The 26,090-nt window shown below is 40.9% G+C and overlaps 1 protein-coding gene across 13 annotated transcripts in view; it reads left to right on the top strand.

The window, feature by feature from the left end:
• Positions 1 to 26,090, top strand: part of PTPRM (protein tyrosine phosphatase receptor type M) — a 609,439-nt gene that overhangs the window by 237,664 nt on the left and 345,685 nt on the right. For all 13 annotated transcript variants that reach the window (XM_075213321.1, XM_075213318.1, XM_075213315.1 and 10 more), the window contains exon 7: positions 2,418 to 2,711. In XM_075213321.1, the coding sequence (XP_075069422.1) occupies positions 2,418 to 2,711 (294 nt within the window). The remainder of the gene's footprint in view (positions 1 to 2,417; positions 2,712 to 26,090) is intronic.

The following is a 26,090-nucleotide window of genomic DNA, read 5'->3' as shown; positions in this document are numbered from 1 at the left end:
TCATCCCTGAAATTACACACAGGCCAGTTTTAAATAAAACAAATTGCACATTAATCTGCCCATAGGCTGGGGAAAGATCAGCGCATGCGCCCGGCTGTACTGTTTGCCGGGGCGCGCTGTTAAAGATACACGGTGTCCGGCCGTTGCCTTGGCAATGGTCGGACCAGCTGCAGGAAGTGACGTTTCGGTCGTCAAGCAGATGGCCAAGATGCTAGGCGGGGCCAGAGCTGAGGCGCGGCGGGGCTCGTGGCCGCCGCGGCTCCTAACAGTTCTCTGATCAATTTAATATTTCTTTCACTATACATTGAATCTTACCTACTTGAATTTTTTGCTGCATAAACAGTACTGTATATTACAGTTTTACTGGTGCGTATTTTGCATATGATGTCAGAAGTAAATACAAATCCTAGATTCTGTGCCTTTTAAAACAATAACTTGAGAGAGAGGTGCATATGACGCTAGTCTAGTGCAATACATTTTATTTAAGAATCATCTGTCCCTGTGCTTTGTTTAGCCTTCAGGATAGTACTGCCTCATTGATTCTGTTTTACCCACTATGCACAAGTTGCTGCAAATACCTTTGGGGTTTCCACAATGTGATAAAATGATGTGGATTTCAAATACTTTAAACTCTGTTACCTAATTGGTATATATTGTAACCCTTTCGACCTTGCCTTTGAATTTCAGTTCAACAGTGCTTAACATATAGGAGGAACATGAAAGTAATTAACTGTTGTTTAAGGATGGTTACACATTTGCCTTAGGATTCTCCAGGAAGGCATTGTATCACGTCCTGGTTCAAGAAATAGCTTAATCACTTAAATTGATGTTAAATGATTTTGAGTTGGTTCGGAAATGTTTACAGCACGTGGATCTTGCAGTCACTCAATCATTACTAACACAAGAGCCAGTGGCTAACAAGAGTTCACATTGAGTGATTTTCTATGGCAGATTTGATCATTGTTTTTCAGTTTCAGTGTGGTTTAAAAAAATAAAAACTACAACGGTTATTTATTATTAATTATTTTAGAGTGAACCATAGTCATAATTTCTGAATGCATTGCTGCACAGAGGCCAAGAATCATCAGCATAGCTCCTACATTTGTGTGTATGACCTGTAATATGAATGAAGGTATATGTGCAAGAGCACAGAAATAGGCTGTACATTGCATTGTTTGTGGTAGTCAGTAGTACCAAAGGCTGCACAAACTCACAAACGTAAATGGCAGATTTGCCCACTTGAAAGTAGTCAAGCTGTTTTTGGTCTATTCCATTTGCATTGCCAAAATATACAAAATATGAGACATAACACTTTTCTGGCATAATCCCCAAAGTTACAAAATATCTCAATCCATGTAAAATGAGCAGTGTAACTTTCATACTAAGGTAATGAGAGTCACTGTTACTTTTGTGCTGAGCAATCTGAAAATGATAGTGTTACTAGGAAAACCCCTGCAGATTGTGAATGGAAACCTTTAAGGTAGACTCCTTATTAAATTGATCTTTTAACTTTATTTGCACCAGATTGCTCAGTTTAGGGGTAGCATTGATGGCGATTTAATGATGGCAAGTAATAGTAGGTAGTGTTTAGACTTGGGAGCTGTACATATAAAGCTTCAAAAAGGACATTCATTATAACCCCAGACCTCCGACAATTATCCAGCAGTTTTATGCATGTTGTAGGTGAAGTAGGTGTGCACTCAGGGGAAAGTAGCCACAGTGTAAACATTATTATTATTATTATTATTATTATTATTATTATTATTATTATTGCCATTCTATTTTGTAATGTGTTGTAGAATAGGCCAACATAGTAAACAGACATGGATAAAAGTACAGGGACATTACTTGAGAGACGAGGTATGAGGGCCTGCTTGCTAGAGCTTACAATCTAAAAGGAAAGTTATAAAAAAAAAATCATATCATATAGAAATTATGAATCTGTACATAATTCCGTACACAACAATAAGCACATTATTTATCAGACATAATAGTAAACTCATTATTCTAGATCTAAGAACCCTTAAAGTTACACACAACATTGTGTTGATCTGCCCACTCCCTTATCCAAGAGCTGATCTGTGCAGCCATTTTTCCTTGGGCTCTTTTGCTCCTCTCACAGCAATGGTTGAAATCCAGGAGCAAAAAGACCAATTAGGAGCCACTGTCAAGATTTGCTCTCCAACAAATATCCCCAACTGCAGCCATTTTAAAGTAAGGAAATTAATTGTGTGTATTATAGAACTGGACTAGTTCTGGGAAAAGTGGCTGACTGGAGCAGCCCTCAGGACTCTGGCTAAGGGATGGGGTAGATATGTAGAATGTAATGTGTATGTGGTAGTATACCTTAAATACTCTGTACTCTCAGCACACCCCACAGCAAGAGTATGTACTAATGCTTTCTGGGTATTTTTCAGAACCACCTGTACCCATTGCACCTCCCCAACTTACTTCTGTTGGAGCTACGTATTTGTGGATACAGCTCAATGCGAACTCAATAAATGGAGATGGCCCCATCTTGCAGAGAGAAGTAGAGTATCGCACTACAAGTGGAAGCTGGTATGACATCCAGCCCGTGGACTCTCCAGTTTATAAGATTGGACATCTTGACCCTGATACGGAATATGAAATAAGTGTTCTGTTATCTAGACCAGGAGAAGGTGGTACTGGATCCCCTGGACCTGCACTAAGGACAAGGACAAAATGTGCTGGTGAGTACCCAAAAATGTATTTGTAGAAAGGCAGCTTTCACTTAACTACTACTCAATGTCTTTAATGTTTGTACATTTTAACCTTGAAACCCTGCAGTTTCCTAGCTATGTGGAATCATTCATATCTTAAGAATATATGCTAAGAATCAGAGTGCTAAATGGTGCATTATGCGTATTTTGCTGTATAATCTAAAATCTTCCAATTGTTTTAAGTCTATTTTTACGGGAAGGAGCAAGTGGGGGGCACATATAGAAATGCTGATTTGGTTTACAGGAAGAATGTCTTCCTAGCTGAAATAAGGAAATCTTAAATTATATGACTCACACACTGTGTTCCAGTCTCCTTGTATATGCTGTAAGCAGAAACAAAGGTGAAGCTGGCATAGAGCTTCCCAGCTATTCATTTTGTGATCTGTCCAGTATATTACTTAACCCTTAAATAATACGTTATCAGCAGTTTCCCAATATACCTTGCTGTACTGAAATATAATATAAATAATAGTTTATGATATCATTATCTAAACAAATAAATATAATCTCTAGTTATATAGGAGATTGATATTTCACAATATTCTTTATTATTATTATTATAATGATGATAATAAATGGTCCCGTAAATCTGTCGGGAAACATTTTCCAAACCATGTCATCGCTATGTTTAGAAACTTGTAATTGCAATCCCGTGACCAATATTACATACTGCAGTAAACAAGTACATTCTCAGTAAACCTAAAAGTTGTGAACTATTTATAACTTCTGGATTTAGAAATAGTTGAGATGTTTGTTAGCTTTGGGTAAGGATTTTTTTCTGTGCATAGAATTCTTAACAATTATGTAGGTGCCATTCTGAGCCTAAAATGGCTGATAACAGAGTAAATTAGCTTGTAGTGGGGAAGATAACACTATTATGTAGAATATGGGATACACAGAGAAAGAATTGTGCATGTGTAAATGAAAACTGCAGACAGACTCTGTTGGACTTGATCGCAGGTCCTGAGGGTTTGTGGAGTGAATGGCTTTCTGGGGAGCCACAGCAGCAGCTGTTTATCTCAGTGCTGTAACTATACATTTTGGTGCCCTGGGTGAGACAGGGCACCGGCGCCCCCCATCTAAGGAGGGTGGGGTGGGGGTGGGTGTTCGTCGGTAGGAGGACAGAAAGAGAGAGAGAGAGATTTTAACTTACCAGAGGTTGATGCTTCAGCCGTTAAGATCGCCGTGGAACGCATGTGCGTTCCACTAACAGGAACGCAAATGCCGAACTTCCTGTCAGTGGAACGCACATGCGTTCCACGGCGGATCTTAACAACTGAAGCATCAAACTCTGGTAAGTTAAAATCTCTCTCTCTCTTCAGCCCTTAAGCGGAACTTAAGGGCTGAAGGCAGGTAGCGGGCGGCTGCTGCGCCCCCTTGGCTTTGCGCCCTGGGCAACGGCACCGCCCGCACCACCCTCATTACGGCACTGGTTTATCTCACTCTTACTCAGAAGAACTTGTACCTTATGAATATGCCTAGAGCATGCTCAGTACAGCCTGCGGCTCACTTCCTATCTATAGCCAATCCCCTGCATTCTGGGGCTATGTAAAGCTGGGTACACACAACAGAAGATTTCGGTAACGATTGTACCAACAAATGAAAGTCCCGATGATCTTGCAGATGTAAGTGTACACATCTACACAGTTTACCTTCAGATCTGTGTGTCACGAGTGAGGATCTGTTCGTACCCAGACTAGGTGGTGTCTCTGAATTTAGGCTGGTGACTACGTACACAAAGCTGGGTGGCCTGATTATGTTCCTTTCATATAGGTTCGCTTTGTATGAAACTCCTCCTGGCTCTAACTTCCTGGCATGTATGACCACCCGACCTGATTCTGGTTTATTGGCTTTGTATCTGTTTATGCTTCTGCCTCCAGATACTGGATCCATTGCTGCTTCCTGACACTAACAATGCACCAATATTCTATCAAAGAGTAGAACATTTTACATACACAGTGTTATGAATGCTATAAACAGTTGCTTCTTAAACAGTGACAGATGACAGATTATAGGGCACTTGTACATGAAACAAGCACAAGAATTGGACCAGCATTCAGAGATTGTACTTAATGGCCTGAAAATATCTCTTACATGGAACTGAATCCCACTTGTTTCTATAGTTAGCGGAATACTTCCTTAGTTTGTATACATTTTATTTAGAAATGGAATCCACATAACCAAGAATGTAGATAACAAATAATAATTCATTCTGTGTTACATGTACTTTACCTACACATGTGAGGCCATGGCATGCTCAAAAATCATTCCTGCAAAAACACTGTAGGCAGTGACACGTGCATGTAAGTTTACATGTTTATGTACATAGTGTTATGCACGTCTAGTTGCTATCCAATAACGATTGTCGATTGCCGAAATGTGTTTCCAAATCACAATGTGATTTAATAGCCAAAAGTTGCAGAATAACAATCAGAATAAAATAAGTACAGCCGTTACTTATCGCAGGCGCCCTGGATCCAGTGTACAGTCATTCAGGTCTGAAGGCTGTGGTCAAGTAGACTGTCCACTAGGTCCAGAGCCCCTGCTTATATACAGTCAGTGAATACAGTAAAACACTGCAGATGATGTGGCTTGCTTCTATAGGTCCAGGCTTCAGGAGGTTCCAGTGTAATGCAGGTCATAGGCCAGTTCATACGAAAATATCCAAAGGTGGGGGTCAGTTCTCCAGGGGATGCACTCCGATTTTCCCGCCAAGAATCCAGTTTAAACTAGTCTATTTACATTACACAGAAAATATCATTTTAAACATTTATTCCCTATCATCGATAACTAAAGTATGCAATGTGTGATCCCTTTGGCGAATGAACTGGACAACTGCGGATAAATAGGGGATTAAAATGATACTAAACATGATATGTTTCCTGTAACCTGAATCTTTGATTTCACTAACATGTATATAACTTATAATATTAAAGATAAATACTGCTATATCTCGACATAAATAACTATGTGTTGCAACTACAATTAGTGTGTGCTAATTTCAAATGTGTATGTTCGTGTGAATGCGTGTAAATATGTAAAATCTGTTATTGCCACGTGTTGCAGCTGTATACGCTTCTCCACGGCGAAGTGTGCTATACGCATAATTTTCAGAAGACAATCAAGTTGTTAGATATTAATTGAAATTACTTTATCCAATTAGCTGACTTTGACAATAAAGATAGCATTCTAAAACTATACATTAGCGCCAATAAAAGTTGTATGCTTTGCTGAATGAAATAAAAAGTTTTCACACTGATTTCATTTTATACCTGTGTATTTTGCAACTACATAATATGTCCTAGCCAAGCTGCACTACCAGTATATTAATCTCTTAGACCAGCACGTATTATTCACCACAAGGTCAACGTACAATCATTGAACTGTCACTTCACAACTTAATGGACTTAACAAAGTGTTTCACCACAGTCATGAAGTTTTCAATGCAAGGAGCACAGGGAGGCAATCAAAACAATTCCAGAGACGCAAAGATGACTTAATCTTTGGGTGTTGTACTCAAAATAAGATAGATTAAAAGCTATGTTGTGGTTAATAACCGCTTCGCTCTATTTACATGACCAGTGCTATTTGTTATAGCGCCTTCTTGTACGTTAGGTAGAATGGAATATTATATTTTATGTACATATATATATATATATATATATATATATATATATATATATTTTATGTTTCTATATATCTGTGATTTTTATTATTATTGCTGTTGTTGATTTGTGAGGTGCCACAGTATTCTGCAGCTCCAGACAGTGCCATCCATAAAACAGGGACATACAAGGCAGACGTGAAAACTAATGGTAAGGGGGGCATTGAGAAAGCTTGTAATCTATTGGGAAAAAGGCAGCATTGGGACAAAAGGAAAGAATATGGCTCAAAGATGTGTCTAAACAGCTGGTCAAATACAGCAGGCTTCTAGTGAATGTAAAGTAGGTGACATACTACAAGCCAATGTATCAGTACATACTCGTTCTGATCTACGGTGTCATCCTGTGCTAAGGACTGTAGCCCTGGAGCTGTACTCCAGCAATGTGGTTATCTCTCAAGGTACCTGAACATCCACTGCCAACCGCTAAAACCTCAACTTAAACTCCTGACCCCTCACAGTCACTGCCTGTAACACACAGATCCGGCAAGGCAGCAAATTCTATTAAATCAACATAGAGTTTTGAAGCTTTGTAATGCCCCACAGAACTCTATGACCAAATGTTACATTTTTCCCCGAAATCTGAATTTGCAATCCAAATGGCGTAAATGTTGCAGCCTGAACCTGCACTGAGTTAAACAAAGAGTATACTCTACAGATCAGCTGATGAATGGCTTCATTTGGGAGTTTACACCTGTAACCTTTGAGTAAATGATAATTTCCTTTCTGAATGCCTGCTCAATTTTCTGGCATTTGGGAAGAGCTTTGGTTTCAACCACTGTCTGTGAGATTATTAGTGTTGCGGATAGAAAACAAGATGTGTTGAAACCATTTCTTTCAAAGGATATTTATAATGTGCATATAATACATTTGGTGCAATTACACAACATGGTATGATCAGTGAACACAGAACGCTAGTTGAGCAAATCAAGATTAGGCTGTGCAGCTATAACCATACAGTCCTGTTACGATCCCACAATAATTGTGCATTTAATAATTGTAATATAATGTAATGTAATATAATGTAATAATTGAAAGTTATAAGATATATATCAAGTAAGCACCTGTCCTATGCAGTCCAGATTCTAATTACCTCCAGAACAAATCTCAAAATCCACAATTGCTATAAAGAAAACCCTCTTATGCACAGCAACATGCAAACCTATGTATAGAGATGTAGAAGGGAACTGAGACTTCATAATCCTCAGTGATGTCCTACAGACCACACTGAAAGGTTTCATTAATTTGTGGAATTATTTTTATTAACACCTACAGATTGTAACGGATTTACTGGATTCACTACTAATCTTGATTAACGCTGGCTTACCTGAGGTGCGGAGTCTAACGATCTCCTCGGTATTCACCAAGAACCGCCACAAGGCGGGATGGGCTTTGCTGCCGGGAGTCGCAGGTCGCGGTCCTCAGGTTTGCCCCAAGATGTAGTACATCGGAGTAGGAGCAAGCTGAGAGTATTCGGACAGGCCGTGTCGGTACACAGGTAGGCAATGTAGACAGAATCAGGAAGCGGTCTCGGAGTCAATCAAACTGGGTCGGTACACGGGACACCAGAACAGAAGCGTAGACAGCTAGCCGGGTCGGTACACAGGAAGGCAGATAACGTATAGAGGAAGGGGCGTGAGGCAATCCGGGTCAGGAGCACAGGCAATAAGGAAGGTCAACAAGCCAGGTCGGTACACGGAGGGCAACAGAATCCAGAAGCGTGAACAAGCCGGGACGGTACACTGGGAGACAACACACAGGAAGCAGGAACAAGGAAGGACACAGGAATCAGGAGCCAGGAATCAGGAGCCAGGAACTGGTAAGATGCTCTGACACTCTCCAAGTGTCAGAGCTAGGTTTTTATACAGTGTCCCATTTGAATTCCCCGCCCTGGTAGCGATCACGTGACCACCCTAGGTAGCGGTCACGTGACTGCTGAACCCGGAAGTGCGGCTTCCGGGTCCGACGGAGCGGCGGGGGAGCGTGGAAGGTAAGTATTGTAACACAGATATAATTTATTTTACTCCATTTATTGATTTCCCTGCGTTAGTCACCAATATCGATCTTTATTTTCCATTCCCAATTTTTGTTACCTAGGATGCTTTAATGATAACTGCGGGTCTTGTGTTATATATTTTTATTTTTATTATTTTAAATGGTATAAGTTGTCTTCATGGTTTAATTCGAAGTCTTCTTTGCTACAACTTTGAGGTACAAACACCGGGCTCACCAATCCTCAAGTACCCAAAAATGGGCCATGTTGCCCAACTCCTGGCACAGAGTCCTGTGTGGCTCAGGACTCTTTTCGCCGCACTGCTGTGTCACACCTTCACTCGGAGGAAAAGTTCTGTGTACATTGCAGCAGAGAACTATACAATTAGCTCTCTGTTCTGACTGTTGACACTGGCATCTCATTCACCCGCCAGAAAACCATACACAGGGTTTGTCATTCAAGATCACCTAGTTCAGACTCACTTCCCTTATCAGGTGTTATCTCATAGGTAGCATGTTAGTATTCAGAAAGGATCTGATGCAAATACAGAGGAGCAGCATGGCAGTAAGTGAGCTGGAAGGGATAATGATAGCGGATGAGGTTAATGTTAGAGGAAGTTATTGATAGAAAGGAAGGTTAATGAGGAAGGTTAATGATGAATAAAGGGGGAATGAAGGGGTTAATGAAGGGGGTTAAGAAGTATGCAGAATGGAGGGGCTTTTGGTGATACAGGGGTTCATGACAGAGTGGAGTTTATGATGCAGGAAGGAAGGGTTAATGATTGACGATGGTGGGGTTTAATTAGGATGAGTGGATTAATGTGATTAATGTGGACAATGTGGATGGGGGGTTAATATATAATGAGGGGACTGCATGGCGATAGGGATGTAGAGGTGATGTTGAAGGGGATAATGGGGAATAATGAGGATGGTGAGTTAATATATGATATGGGGGACTGCATGGTGATAGGGATGTAGAGGTGATGTTGATGGGGATAATGGGGAATAATGTGAATGGGGGGGTTAATATATGATGAGGGGACTGCATGGTGATAGGGATGTAGAGTTGATGTTGATGGGGATAATGGGGAGTAATGTGGAGAGGGGTATGATGAGGGAGGCAGTAGGATGCATAATGGGATTAACTGGGCAGCAATTTTGCCAAAGAGAGGGGTAGATGGGGTTTAGTAGTGAGAGGGATCACTGAGTATAGACTTGAGGAAGGGATAGAGAAGTGAAATGGAGAAGAGGTGGAGATAGAGGGGAACACAGAAGACGTGTGAGGTGTCTCTAAGGGATGAGTGGTGAGTAAAGATAGTGAGGGCTATGTGTATGATCTGTTTTAAGTTTCGAAAATATTTGTTGAGTCTGGAGAAAGTGGGATATGTCAGTGTTTGTCTCATCTTTGTAGCTTATTTTTAATCTTTTGTTTGACCATGAGCTAATTTAATTTTATACTATTACAAATTAATTTAGCTGTCTTATCAACTGAAATTATTTAAGATAAATGAAATTTGTGATGATGCGATAAAAAAGGATGCCTATAAAAGCTTTTCAGATGTACCCTGTGATTGTCTACCTAATTTAACAATTTTTCCTTTTCATAATAATTTCCTCTGTAATTATGCCTCATTGTGGTGTACAAATAAAAGAAATGAATTGTCAGCTTGCTCTATGAGATTTTATGCTTGGATAGTTTATAGAATACCAATGCTTCTCTCCATTCAGCCTGGGTGTTTCCAATGATTGCTAATGTCAGGACCCATAGCTTTAGGTATCCAATGAATAAGGAACTTTGTTGTTAATTTATCACACTGGCAAATAAAACTTAATTTCATGTTTGGAGAGACCGGTTACCAGTTGGCTGTCAGAAAAAGATTGTTGCATTATTTTTCACTTTCAGATTATCCACATTAGTTATTTATTATTTACCTTGACTAGGTCTCTTTCTCAATTTATTATTTATACCACATATGAAGTATTGAGCGACTGTAGAACTGATGTGACAGGAAAGTGTCACTTAAGCTTTCAGTGTAATTGTTGTCTGACATTTTTAATTGGTGGTTTGCAGACTTCAACCACATACTAATCACTAGTTAATGGGGCTAGTAGATGTTGATAAACTAATGACAAACAAATTAAGAAAGGTATATGTAAAACACTGCCATTCTCAAATGTGCTCCTTTCAATTAACAACTGGAGTTGATTTAAAGGGAGAGTCGATGCATCTGTTTAATGGCAGCTATAACTGTAAGCTACAATTCTGAAACTATGGGGAATAGTAAAACGCCAAAACTTTGTATTCAAACCAAATACAATTTGATGGTTGGGAGATATCTGAGGCAAATGTTTAACTCATTCATTTAAAGTAGAACCCACTAAGCAGTGAAATTATTAAAAAAATATATTTTTTGCATTTTTATGTAACAGAGAGACAAAAGCATGGGGGTGATGTGTGAAGGTATAGGGAAAATGTGTGGTGGTGGTGGTGTAGATGTGCGGAGGTGTGTGTGTTTGAGATGTGCAGAGGTGTGCATGGGGGTGATATGTAGAGGTATAGGGGAGATGTGCGGAGGTGTCTGTGTTACCTAGATGTGCAGAGGTTTCTGTGTGGTGTAAATGTGCGGAGGTGTGCATGGGGGTGATGTGTGGAGGTATAGGGGAGATGTGCGGAGGTGTCTGTGTGGTGGTGGTGCAGATGTGCGGAGGTGTCTGTGTGGTGGTGGTGTAGATGTGCGAAGTTGTCTTTGTGGTGGTGGTGTAGATGTGCAGAGGTGTCTGTGGTGGTGGTGCAGATGTGCCGAGGTGTCTATGTGGTGGTGGTGGTGGTGTAGATGTGTGGAGATGTCTGTGTGGTGGTGGTGTAGATGTGCGGAGGTGTCTGTGTGGTGTAGATGTGCGGAGGTGTCTGTGTGGTGTAGATGTGCGGAGGTGTCTGTGTGGTGTAGATGTGCGGAGGTGTCTGTGTGGTGTAGATGTGCGGAGGTGTCTGTGTGGTGTAGATGTGCGGAGGTGTCTGTGTGGTGTAGATGTGCGGAGGTGTCTGTGTGGTGTAGATGTGCGGAGGTGTCTGTGTGGTGTAGATGTGCGGAGGTGTCTGTGTGGTGTAGATGTGCGGAGGTGTCTGTGGTGTAGATGTGCGGAGGTGTCTGTGTGGTGTAGATGTGCGGAGGTGTCTGTGTGGTGTAGATGTGCGGAGGTGTCTGTGTGGTGTAGATGTGCGGAGGTGTCTGTGTGGTGTAGATGTGCGGAGGTGTCTGTGGTGTAGATGTGCGGAGGTGTCTGTGGTGTAGATGTGCGGAGGTGTCTGTGTGGTGTAGATGTGCGGAGGTGTCTGTGTGGTGTAGATGTGCGGAGGTGTGCATGGGGGTGATGTGTGGAGGTATAGGGGAGATGTGCGGAGGTGTCTGTGGTGTAGATGTGCGGAGGTGTCTGTGGTGTAGATGTGCGGAGGTGTCTGTGTGGTGTAAATGTGCGGAGGTGTGCATGGGGGTGATGTGTGGAGGTATAGGGGAGATGTGCGGAGGTGTCTGTGTGGTGGTGGTGCAGATGTGCGGAGGTGTCTGTGTGGTGGTGGTGGTGTAGATGTGCGAAGGTGTCTTTGTGGTGGTGGTGTAGATGTGCAGAGGTGTCTGTGGTGGTGGTGCAGATGTGCCGAGGTGTCTATGTGGTGGTGGTGTAGATGTGTGGAGATGTCTGTGTGGTGGTGGTGTAGATGTGCGGAGGTGTCTGTGTGGTGTAAATGTGCGGAGGTGTGCATGGGGGTGATGTGTGGAGGTATAGGGGAGATGTGCGGAGGTGTCTGTGTGGTGGTGGTGCAGATGTGCGGAGGTGTCTGTGTGGTGGTGGTGTAGATGTGCGAAGGTGTCTTTGTGGTGGTGGTGTAGATGTGCAGAGGTGTCTGTGGTGGTGGTGCAGATGTGCCGAGGTGTCTATGTGGTGGTGGTGGTGTAGATGTGTGGAGATGTCTGTGTGGTGGTGGTGTAGATGTGCGGAGGTGTCTGTGTGGTGTAGATGTGCGGAGGTGTCTGTGTGGTGTAGATGTGCAGAGGTGTCTGTGTGGTGTAGATGTGCGGAGGTGTCTGTGTGGTGTAGATGTGCGGAGGTGTCTGTGTGGTGTAGATGTGCGGAGGTGTCTGTGTGGTGTAGATGTGCGGAGGTGTCTGTGTGGTGTAGATGTGCGGAGGTGTCTGTGTGGTGTAGATGTGCGGAGGTGTCTGTGTGGTGTAGATGTGCGGAGGTGTCTGTGTGTGGTGTAGATGTGCGGAGGTGTCTGTGTGTGGTGTAGATGTGCGGAGGTGTCTGTGTGTGGTGTAGATGTGCGGAGGTGTCTGTGTGTGGTGTAGATGTGCGGAGGTGTCTGTGTGTGGTGTAGATGTGCGGAGGTGTCTGTGTGTGGTGTAGATGTGCGGAGGTGTCTGTGTGTGGTGTAGATGTGCGGAGGTGTCTGTGTGTGGTGTAGATGTGCGGAGGTGTCTGTGTGTGGTGTAGATGTGCGGAGGTGTCTGTGTGTGGTGTAGATGTGCGGAGGTGTCTGTGTGTGGTGTAGATGTGCGGAGGTGTCTGTGTGTGGTGTAGATGTGCGGAGGTGTCTGTGTGTGGTGTAGATGTGCGGAGGTGTCTGTGTTGCGGAGGTGTGTGTGGGGGAGATTTGCTGTAAACGGATATTACTGGAGATAATGGCCAGGTTATATTGTATATTCAATCATAGGTCTAAAATAAAGACACATTTATTTGCTGACACATAAACACGCCAATGAAAGCTTGAAATTTAAAACAGAGTATGACTTAAAAAAGTCCTTATGTGTAAAATAACTATCATGCATATAACATTTTAATTATTTGTTCCAAAAATCAAAACATATATCTTATATGTTAGACTAGTTGGGGGGAATTCAAATCCCTGTACTGAGCCGACAGACTTCATGACCATGTGAAGCAGCACTCATTTCCGGGTAGTACAGTACCCGATCATTATGAATTTCCTGGTGCACCTTTATGGGGTAGAAGGGAAAAACTGTGATGTTAGATTGCCGCAGTCTGCCTTCACGACCATTACAGAGACACATCGGCGCAAATTGAGTCCCCCCCTTCTGACTGTAATCTAAGGAGAAGAGCTCAGACATAACATGAAGCTTTGAAAATTGTAACTGTATAGCATTGTATTATGGAATATACTGTATATTATATTCATCCTGTCAATCATAAGTTTAAGTATAGTAGAACAAATAATATAAATCCCTGTGTAAAAAAATGTCTCTGTAGTTACACAGCTTTTGATTAAAAATCTATTTATTGTATAACTTGTGTACATGTTAGGTAAAAGTGGAAATGCCATTTAAAGTTGGACAGTTTCCTTTACATATTTAGGTATGACCTAGCCATATTGAGAGTATGATATAGGCGGTCCCCTAATTTTCTTAGTTAGGGGACAATCCACAGGGCCACCATATGTGGAGCATAAAAACTTTTAATGATTCGCATCTTTAGCATTGCTCTGCAGCTCGGTGGTGGTGGTGATGGGTCTGATTCATTAAGGAAAGTAAAACAAAAAAGTAAGTTTTCTCCTGGACAAAACCATGTCACAATGCAAGGGGTGCAAATTAGTTTATTACTCTGCACATAAGATAAATACTGGCTGTTTTTTCCATGTAGCACACAAATACTTGATAGCTTTATTTTTACACTGAAATGTAAAGTTAATCTAGGACACACCGTACCCCAACTATAAATCTGTCCCCACATTTTTACATTTATCTCCCCCCTCCAATGCAAAATGGTTTTGTCCAGGGGAAAAGTTACTTGTTTTTCTTTCCTTAATGACTCAGTGTTGCTTCCAATTAGATTGTTTTATTTATTTGTATAATAGAAAAATTGATACATACATATGGCACTGCCTTCACGTACACTTATGGAAGGTTGTGGATGGACATGTAAAGTTAATGTCCTTTAGAGGATTCTCTGAAATGTGAAGTTATACACAAAAGCCAATAATGGTATAGTATGTCAACAAAGTTCATACAACAGAGAATTAAAAAACTGTCTATGTGACGGCTGGAGGTGAATCTGCATTGTTAATCTCCGTTATGGGCGCTTTTACATCATTGTTCTAGTAAGCACATACCCTATAGGGTTTCACAGTGTGTGAAGACACGGGTGTATACTGCTATATCCATGCACGGGAGTTAACTGGAAGTTTTTTAATTCTCTGTTGTATGAACTTTGTTGACATACTATACCATTATTGGCTTTTGTGTATAACTTCACATTTCAGAGAATCCTCTAAAGACATTAACTTTACACGTCCGTCCACAACCTTCCATAAGTGTACGTGAAGGCAGCGCCATATGTATGTATCAATTTTTCTATTATACATGTCGATGTTGAAGTGGTAGTGGAACTTCATTGGTATATATTTGGCTGCATACCTAGTTAGGCGCCACATTAGCGGTTTATTGTTTTATATTATTTATTTGTAAACAAGCAGTAAAAATGAGATAGGTTAGTGTCACATTGGTATGCTCTGTGTCTGCATATTAATCTAATTGGTTTCTGACTCAGTTTACCTGCACAAAATGATTCTGTGCCGTATAATACAATTCAATAGCCCAAACTTATTTGAGGAATGAAATTTCCTTTACATGATCTGAACTCTGCATAAAACGACATTTTATGATTACAGATAAAATAAACACATCACCGCTTGTGCACTGAAATGAAAATGTTTTAGTAGTTTACAATGAAAATAAACAGTAAACTGTTGTCTGTTTTTATCATATATCTTGTTGTCTTTAACAGTAGTACGTGTAGTTACTATGTGCCTTATACATATTGACATTGAATAGAAGTTGATTTAGTATAATCAACATCACTGCATATTAAATCTGTGTAACCTTGTGCACACCTGTCCAAAACAATAAATCACACCAAGAGTCTGCATAACTTTAGAGATGACCTTGAGCCTACTCTTTTGTCAGCGCCCGCATGCCACAAATCCAGCGCCTGTGTGGCATTTTTCATTATATTATTCAGACACTCTACCAGGATGTGTATTACCAGCACATGGAAGAAAGCCAAACGGGAAGGAGAAAAATATCAGTTGTGCAATCATTCTTCAACTTCTAGAATCAATAACTCCTTACCCTGAAGACACAGTCATGCAGACACTCACACCTCTACTTGGAGGATGCAAGATACAAAGGATAGATGGCTCTTTCTGTGTTTCCCATTACTTGTTTTAATACATGAACAGAGTGTAGACTGGTGTTTCAATTCATTTTCTGAATGGTAAATATGTGATCCTGGGGTGTGAACTTGTTTTATCTTCATGATAAAATGAACAAAAAATACTCTATTTGTACAGTGTCTTGCTCTCCACTGGATTACTTGTAACACTATGTAATTGTTATGATATATTGTCAATTATTGCTAATTGCACAACATCATTCCTAATACTTTTAAAGTGTACTAAAGTAAGACTTTTGTAGTACAATATTGATAACTAAATCTGAGAGTAAAACTTTAAAATAATATGTTCAAACAAGATATTATACAGGAAAAACTAAAATTAGATAGGTTTTAATTATTTTATTACTAATTGGATATCGCACATGATTAGAAAATATGTTGTCCATTGAGCCCTATTTTCTTTGAATGCATGATCATAAAGTTTGGTTGGCTCTGCCATACTTGATTGGCTAAGTTAAAATAAAATATCAGACTTTGACCCCAATGTTATTAAGATTCATGCATGTGCTTTCTGAGCGTGTTCCAGGTATCTAGGATTATTGGAAGCTGCGAATCCCAACCGTGGGAATGGTTTGGAACTATTTGATTTTATGTTTTATTTTTGTCTGGATCAGAATTTATAAATAAAGCTTCAATATACAACTATCGGGAAGTAACGAGCATCAATGCAGAGCTATTCCACCTTCAGTGTACGGCTTCAGAGCAGACCAGTGTGTGGTGCTGCTGGTTCATTGGTCTGAAGCTCTGGTTTTTCCCCTATTGCAGTCTCACCTATGAACTGTTGGTGAATGTATATATGTATTATTGTTGGTTCTGGTTCCTTGTTGGAATGGTGATATCAGACTTAACAGTTTGGGACTTTTTTGGGAATTTGAAACACATATTTTAGAACCTATTAACTTTGAACTTCTATTGATTTAAGGATAATATAGCCCCCGAAGTTCTAATTATATTAATTACTCTTTATTTACCGGTAGCTCATTAACTTCACCATAAGTATATTATGTGGCTTGACACCCACCTATTCCAAACTTATAAACCGCATCTATGCTTTAAGACTACTAGTCACTTGGACCCCTATTCCACATAGTGACCCCAATGTAACAGTATGCCTATCACCCAAATTTTCATACAATATGCTCAGCTTTTCACAGGGCCGGTGCTAGGGTCCATGGCGCCCTAGGCACTTTGTCAAAATCGGCACCCCCCTCCACCCCGCAAAAATCGGCGCCCCCACCCCCCGCGCCGCAGGAACACTTTGAAAATCGCCTCCCCCTCCCCACGTCTTTCCTTACCTTGACTCAACACCGCCGCCTCTCTGCTCCGTCTGCTCCCCTCCGCTCACTGACACTGTCGGGCCGTGATGATGATGTCACGGCCCGACAGTCAGTGAGTGGAGGGGAGGAGACAGAGCAGAGAGGCGGCGGTGGTGAGCAATAGCTTCTTCCCCCCCCTCTCCGTGGATGTATCTGAATGCTGTGCGGCGGCCATGGAAGGTCAGCAGTCGCCGCACAGTTTTAAAGTAATTTTCATTCTGTGGCGCCCTCCAGAGCCCGGCGCCCTAGGCAAGTGCCTAACCTTGCCTAATGGGAGTGCCGGGCCTGGCTTTACAAGCAATAACTTGGTCAGAAAAACCTATCCATGATATAAGGATTTGTTTGACTATGGTACCTGAATAATTAGCAATTTTATTTTTATTTTTATGTTTTCAGTATATATTTTACTATATTGCTCAGTTCCCTAACAATTTGTTGGTCTTCTCCAATTTATGTTTTTCAGGGTAATTATTTTGCATTTATCTTGAATTAACTGGATATATGATTCATAGGTGATGATGTAACACATTTCTGGGAAAGATGTTTTTCTATACAATATCACCTCAAGCTTTGTATTTTAAACTGGCAATAACACCCCGGGAACTTCATTAAATGAATGCCCAAGTTTCATACTGGCTGATATAAAACTAAATTTGATAAGGGCACAATTCTAGACTATTTTCTGTAGAACATAAGGTTTTGTTTATACATTCTGAACTTTGTGTTATTATATAAAATATTGTAACTTTAGATGAGAAAAGAAAAACAAATGGTTTTTATAAAATAATTTAACCTATTTTATTTTAATATACACTTTAATCCCAACTAATAGGCTTATATAATTCTGTCCTTATTCTTTCAATTTCATTAACTTGCTCTACTTTATTTTATTCACGAAATAATTAAGCAAATCAGACTTTCATCTAGGGTAAGTGTTCTTAAAACATTCTTAATAGATTATTGATTTATGTCATGGTCTTAGAATGAAATGTTTTCATCATTAATGTCATCTGTGTCAGTAGCTCTGAAAGTAATTATAAAACTTGATTTTGCCAAGCAATGTAGCTTTTAAAGACAATTATAATTTCAGGCAATGTAGGGGTTATGACAGCAATGGCCGCTGCTTCTGAATGCCACGCTTACATCTCTGTCTGTCTTATAAATAACCAGTAGAATATTTTCTGTTACCTTGCATTTTATGCTGAATTCTAATCTTTGGAAATCCTTGGCCTTTTGTCATAGTACCATATAATTACAATGTGAATCATACACATTGATAGTTTTGTTTCTAGATAAACTCTGTGCCATAAGAGCAAATGGCTGAAGATACACTGTCATTTCCAATGAAATGGACATTAGGTCAGCATAGTGCATTTGCAACAGTTTTATCTGTGAAAATGGAAGTAACTTGGAATAAAGGGATTCCATAGCAGCATTTTAAAAATGCCCCTTCCCCTATTTACCACCCCACACAACACCCCTCGGTTTCTTCCCCTATAGTCTCCACACTACACCTTAAATCATACTTGCCAACATTTGGCAAGTCGTATCCAGGAGCGGGGTGTGTCTAGAGCGCGGGAGGGGGCGGGGTGCGGCCAATTGTGTCATTTTGGCCCCGCCCCTTGCAACAAATGTGCCGTTTTGTTGCGGGGTGGAGCCAAACTGACGCAATTCACCGCAAATCGCGTCAATTTAGCCCCGCAATTACGGGATGCGGGAGATGTACCAGCTCTCCTGGGAGTCCGTGAGACCTACCCGAATTTAGGGGGTCTCCCGGACATTCTGGGAGAGTTGGCAAGTATGCCTTAAATACTAGTTCAACACACACAAATAATTTTATTCTCCACTTATTATTAGTGTTTACCAATTATTACTGTTGCAGACCTGAGTCGCGATAAAGAATACTCGGGGCATAGTAGTCAGCAGGTCCTGTCTACCATCCCCCATCATTGATCTCACCGATCCCCTAATACCCACAGTTCCAAAGCAGTAACATGGGCTGCTATAATGATAGTGATGCCACTGAAGCACTGCCAAATACAATACCTACATTAACAGTGTTAAGTGATCAGCCTTGTGCATTGTGCCTGTAAATGCTGATTTATGGAGTAAATGCATCAGTGAAAAGAAAATTTGACTAAAAGTACAGTATAATTATTTACTGATAAAATAGCAAAGTAAATCCCAGGGGTCCCTAAAAATGACAAAATCAGAAAAAATGTAGAGCTCAGTATTGAAAAGCCTTTATAATGCTAGTTATTATGAGTGCTATGAATTTGTCACAAAACTTTTGAGCATTGAAGAGTGGATATGTATCCACATCAGGCACACAAACAATCACAAGCTATTTACATGTTGCATTGTGGTTTATGAGTCTGGTATTTATTCTACAGAAAGAGACATTTTATCAGCACCTTTCATGAGCTAGAAATTGCAAACAACAGGAAACATATGCTAAGCCAGCTCACTCTGTTGAAGTGGTTTTGTGCAATAATGCAACATGTGGAGTAGCTGTCTGATAGATGATAGTTGTTGTAGTCATGTCGCTACACAACAAGCCAACAGCACAGCATTAACTTATGCCCTCAACACTCACCATCATACAGCCTTCATTAATATTTGCTAAGCTCCTACATGTAATACTAATTTCATCATCCTCACTGAAGGTACAGTCAATCATATGTCAGCTCCTCCAAAGATGTCATCCCCCATGTGGACGTAACTGCCCGTATCAGAGGCAAACTTAGGCTTTTTAGGGGGGGAAGTTCCACATATATGCCTCAAGTAAACATAACATTTAACTATAGTATAACTCCAGTATAACCTGCATACTTGCCTGCTGTTCCTTACTTTCAGTACATTGGCTCTACCGTTGCCCTGGGAAACTGCCTCTTAGTCCCTCAGTCATTGAGCTACCTCTCATCCGTGGCATCTTCAGTTATTATCTTGGTTTTCAATACAGCCTTGCTCATCACCCCCTAAGAGGGCCGGGACCTGCGGCCTGGGAGCAGCTAACTCCAAACTCTCTTGCGGGAGCCCCTGGCGAACACCTACCTCACCGTTAGACTCCACGCTTCTCGGGAGGTAGTAACACGTGAGCCAGCTGTACGGGCAGCCCTCTGACCCTAACTCGGTGACACACTCACACACGCACACAGTGATCGAAGTGGAAATTTAGAAGTGGCGGTATGGAAAATGTGTAAATGTAAGTGAATGGGATTTGATAGTTTTAGTCTATTTGTTCCTCTTATTACAACACGTTTTGCCCCCTCTCATGCCTATTATTAAAATAGTCATTGCCCGCTATCATGCCTCACACTGCTCCCCACATCGATCCCTCTCTCATTGATCCTTTTTGTTCTTCACTTCATAACACTCCCACCCCCACCCCCCGCATTCTCCGATGCTGTTCAAAGAGGAAGTACACTTTTTGAACACATGAGCCCCATATTATGTTTAGGCATCAAACTGCACCCATTGGCCACTTTATTAGGTAAGCCTTTCTATTACTTGGAAAGACCCCCACCCCCCTTTGCCTCCAGACCACCCAGAATTAATTGTGGCATGGATCCAACAAGGTGCTGCAAATATTTCTTAGAGATTCTGGTTCTTGATGACATGATAGTATCACTACAATTGCTGAAGATTTGTTTGTTGTACATTTCTCAAGCAAGTCGTCTGTTCTACCACATCCTAAAGTTCTTTATTGGATTGAGATCTGGTAACTGTAGGGGCCATTGGAGTACACTGAACTTATTGTCATGTTTGTGGAACTTGAGATACCGGGTCTGATTCGTCAAGGCACCAGCACAACATGCATTTGTTTAAAATTTCACGTAAATCGGCTCTGCATGCTCCCGAATTCAACAAGGAACGGATCTGAAGATACGTGCGCTGATGAATTCCGGTGTAGATCTGCTCTGCTCTACTACACAAGATGCTGCAGGATACATCCAAATTCACAAAAGAAGGCACATAAAGAAAAACAATATTAAATGAATGTAACCTATTAATAATATAGGCATTAGTGATGATACAGTTTAAGAAAAGTTATTTTTATTAATTACCCCCCCCCCCCCTCCATGAAATACATATTTTAGGATGTTCGTAATGTCAAATGAACATAAAATACATTTTTATAGTTGCTTCTGATTGCAAACACATGTTATAGCATAATTTGAAAACAAAATGAGGAGTTCTCTCTGGTGCAGTCAATATCCCATCAAGTAATAAAATCAAATATACTTATAATCAGATGGCTTCTCATGTAATAGCATTTCTCTTAGTGGATACATTCTCCGATACATTTTTAAAAAAGGAGATAAGATCAGAATAGTGAAATATCGTACGGACACAATGTTCTCATAATAAAGTCCATCACATGAATTTATAGTGTAGACCATCAAATAGAACTTCAATCAACGAAGAATTATCCCAGTGCCCCCTAATGTCAAACCACTCACAAGAGAATGTAGTAATAGGTGTGTCATTATATAGATCTGTATATTTCCCTCCTTCCATCTGGTACGGTATGTGTAAACCAGAAAGGAGAAGGTATACAATAGTGTATATAGTTGTTGATTAGGGATCCCTGGGATATCCCTTTCACTGGTAATCCGTCCCACAATAGAGCATCATATAGGATGTAACACAAAGTAAATGTCAATGGTTCCCATTCAGCTCTCCTGCTCCAACATGTTTCAACTTCAAATAAGTCTTTATCATGGTGCCTTGATAAAGACATGTTTGAAGTCGAAACATATACACTGTTGTATACCTTCTCCTTTCTGGTTTACATATATAGTACCGGATGGAAGGTTCATTCTGATGTTCTGAACTAAAGGGAGAGAGACACCGAGTTGCATTAAGCAGCAATTGTACAGGTGTACCTAATAATGTGGCCACTGAGTAGATGAAATCCCAGCAGTGAGGGGAGGATGGTTGATAATACATGGAACAGACACAACTGCACAATACATAAAAAAATGTGATACTCACAGCTATCAGTCAGGTTATTTAGTGATAATAATTGCTAGTCCCTGGGCGCATAAACATTAATACCATGTAAAATAGACAATTTATTTGATAATAGAGTTGCAACTCTCATATAAAGCTGTACATAAATCACACATATAGCAGTGGTGCAAAAAACTTGATGTGGTATGTCAATAACAGCACATTATATACAACAAGCATATATAGCAAGCATAGGTGGGCAATAAAGAGCAATATGCATAAATGATGTTAGTAAACCAGCTGGTAGCCGATCGGGCTAATCGTAAGTGCAACAAGTTCCCAGCCCACAAGTCCATCAAGCACCTTTAAATAAATGCAAATAATGTCTAATTGTGGATTTCATAAATCCGTTCCTCCTGGGTGAGGATATGAAACAAATGGAATAGTGCAGACAGTTAAATATCCACAAATAGGTAATGGATCAGTCCTGAAACAAATCCTGGTTCAAGAGTGGCAATAATTGGCAGATATGTCCATCGGGTGAGCCCAATTGTGGAGACTGGTTAAAGGACTTACCCTTAGTGAAGCGGAATACAGTTCACATAGTTGTGGTTAATCCATAACCTAAAGCGCTCCCTTGTGTTTTGGGCCCGTTGCCGTGGGGATGTTCTCACGTCCTACTGCCTGGCGGAAGTGTCCGTCTCTGAATGGCTGGTGGTGCGCATGCGACTGTGATGCCACCGCTCGTAGCGGTGGGTTTGAATATGGTTATCCACAGCAAATCTGCGAAAAACTCTGCTGTGTGTAGATGTGTGGATTCAAACCAACGCGTTTCACCTTGGGGCTTCCTCAGGGATTGTAAAAAGGGGGACCATTGGTTAGCTTTAAATAGGTGCCCATACTCCGGGTAGGCTGCTGAAGGTCATTCCTTTCCCGTGTTGTCATAAGTCCCATCTTTGACAGGCAGGTGCCTCATCCAATGGGGGGGATCGTGGTGAATAGATTTGTTTCTCCTCTTACATTTAGCCAGCTGTTTGTAGTTTGATCTTCAACATTGTGTATTGGTTGTTGCCTTATTAAAGGGCTAAGACTACGTTTGGTGGGCTGGTGATAAACCATAAATAAAGACAAATTGTGTCCATACTTGTGCTTCTCTTGCAGCCATGTTAATGTTGTCCCCAGAGAGCATGTATAGACATGTAAAAACATGTATCATAAATAGTTTGATTCCATTAAAGGAAGTCCAATGTCCTTATGGGGTGTGTAATAAACATCTCCAAATGCTGCGGGGAACTATAGTCCTGATTGGTAGCCGTGTAGTAGCAGGTAATAATTACATTTGCAACAAATATCAATTGCCATCTTGTTACATTAAGCACCCGTAAATAGGCATATAGTCATTAGATGTCGCCCTCACATTCTAAGCTGGTGGATGATGATGATAGTTTGGCATGTTATATACCAATGTGTGATGGCCCATAATTGTAGTGGGTCTTACTAATAATGTTAGCAATACAGTTGTATTGGACATTCAGGAATCCGCACAATTAACGCAAGTTAAGGGGTATGATGATAATGATACGGAATTGGGTTATTGGTATTGCCCATATATAGTCAAAATATTGGTTGGCGAGTGCTTGTATAAAAACAGGGTTGAAGATTACACAGAGGGGATCTCAGAGGAATTGACCTAATTCAAAGTCAATATTGAGTCCTTCTGGTGTCAGAGTTTTCATTAGATAGATATGTTTAGATTCTTCTCTCGATATGGATTTTATATAATCTCCCCCTCTCTAAGGTTTGATAACTTTTTTAATACCCACAAATTGCAATTGCGATGGGTCCTTGGAATGGTGTTTGGCAAAGTGGTCAGAGACACTATGTTTTTCAAAGCCCTTTCTGATGTTCCTATGATGTTCAGAGATTCTGACGTGCAGTTTTCTAATGTTTCTCCCAATGTATTGTAACCCACAGGGGCATTGTAGAAGGTAAATAACCCCTGTGGTGTCACATTTAATTTTGTCCTTTATGGGGTATGATTCTCCCGTAGTTGTTGAGGTGTAAAGAGTGGATGGTTTGGTGTGTCTATTCGTGCTAACTTTGCACGCTGCACATCTGATACAGTGGAAAAAAACATTTGTTCTCTCTTTTTAAGCCAAGTTTTGCCTGTATTTGGTTTGCTTGGTGGTATGGTGCTATGTACAAGTTGGGTTCTGAGACTATTTGCTTTCATATAGATGAACCTTGGTTTGTTTGGGAGAATTTCTTTAAGCTTTTCATCTCCCAAAAGGACTTTCCAGTGCTTCTAGATGATGTGTTCGACTTTTTTTGAATCATTACTGTATTGGTTTATGAACGGGACATTGAATTCAGCAGCTGGGACATTCTTTTTACAAAGGATACTGGTCCTGTCTGTTTCCCTGACAGTTGTTAAGGCCTGCTCGACTGTTTCCTGATTGTAATTTCTATCAAGAAACCTGTTCTTAAGAAGTTCTGCCTGATTGTCAAAATCCTCTATTTTAGAACAGTTGCGTCTTATTCGTGTGAATTGACCTTTGGGTATATTGCGCATCCAATTACTGTGGTGACTGCTTGTTGATGGAATAAATGAATTGGAGTCCACCTCTTTAAAAAAAATTTTGGTTTCTATTTGATTTTGTTGGATATAGATCTGCAGGTCCAGAAAGTTAATGGCCTCTGTGCTGGTGTTTGCAGTGAAGTGTAGGTTTAGATCCTTGGAGTTGATATGGTTAAGAAAAAGAGTAAGTTGGTTATTTAGTGCAATTCAGAAAATGAAAAGCAAGCATCACATTGGTTGCTATGGGCATCAACAACTATTTCCTTTCTTCATTAAAAAAATATGGCAATTATGCACCATTTACCTGTTGATGAAGCAGCTTACAACTTTGTCTTTTTTAAATAACTGATTTTCTAAGGGAACTGCAGCCTCCTATGGCGAGTCCATGGCATGAATACTAATAAAACTGCCAAAGAATTCCCCCTGGGCTGATGGCTCTGCACTCACTAAACTGTGAGGTTCCATTAGCCAATTATGAGTTTTTCATCAGGCATTAATGTGATTGGCTGCCTTCCTGTATCGCGATAATAAGCAGTTTTCTGCAGCTGTTCACACTGATACTGCATATCTCCATATAATTCCTTCTGGACTGACAGCTTTGCACTCACTATACTGAGAGGTTCTATTAGCCAATCAACACAAGCAGGCATTAATATGATTTGGCTGCCTTCCCCAGCAGTGTCATGATTGACATAGCCCCAGACTGCACACTACATTCTGGGGCATCAATCTGTATTGTGATAAAATTTGCATGTTGTCCTCCTACTGCCAAGTCCTAAGATCCGGCAGAGAGGGGAGAGTGAAACCTCTGCACAGGAGAACAAAAGCTTAGACTACCTTGAAAATCCCCACTTAACTGAACTAGCGTATTGGGCTTTATCAGGGGAGGCCAATTGGCCCGTCAACAACGGGCAGTATAGCAGCTGCACCCCTTGCTGCAGTAAATGTGTGTTTATGTCATAGTTGTCAACATTGGCAAGGACACCTATGGGAGATCAGGGTGAGGTGGGCTAAATGATGTGACCCGTCAAGCCCCGCCCCCAAAACGGCAATCATGGCTTCTGGCCAATTACAGCAGGGGGCAGGGCCATGACGCGAGATCCGCGCTCTAAGCCCCGCCACTACCACTTAACGATATTGGCGATTAGAAACCGGGAGGTTGCCTTGCTCTCCCAGAAAGTTTGGCGTCTCCCGGACATTCCGGAAGAGTATGTTTTATGCGGAGCCCTCAGTCACAGCCATAGGGCAGCTGATAAATTGCTGCAGGCCTCCAGGCCAAAATATACCAGCCTATCCTTGATCTTCTCTATTATGTATGTAACATAAACCCAAACACCTCTCTCTGACAGCTCATGATTTCATTCTAAGCTCTGTATGCAAATACGTACATGAGTTTGTATTACTAGGGGCATTTGAACTACTAATGTTTGAGGTATAATATCTCCTTAATTTAGGTGCAATATTATTATAGGCCAGTGAATCTGTTATCTCATTGTACATCTCTTTGTTCCTCTTTTTTCAGACATAATTAAATATATTGTGTAAAATGGCCATGAATGATTTCAGCAGCCAGAAACTGTGCTAGGAGTTTGATCAGT

Source organism: Mixophyes fleayi, chromosome 5 (genome assembly GCF_038048845.1).
Source record: "Mixophyes fleayi isolate aMixFle1 chromosome 5, aMixFle1.hap1, whole genome shotgun sequence".
In the NCBI taxonomy this organism is placed as follows: Eukaryota; Metazoa; Chordata; class Amphibia; order Anura; family Limnodynastidae; genus Mixophyes; species Mixophyes fleayi.
Note: the sequence above shows the minus strand (reverse complement) of the source record. Positions and strands in the feature narration are given on the sequence as shown.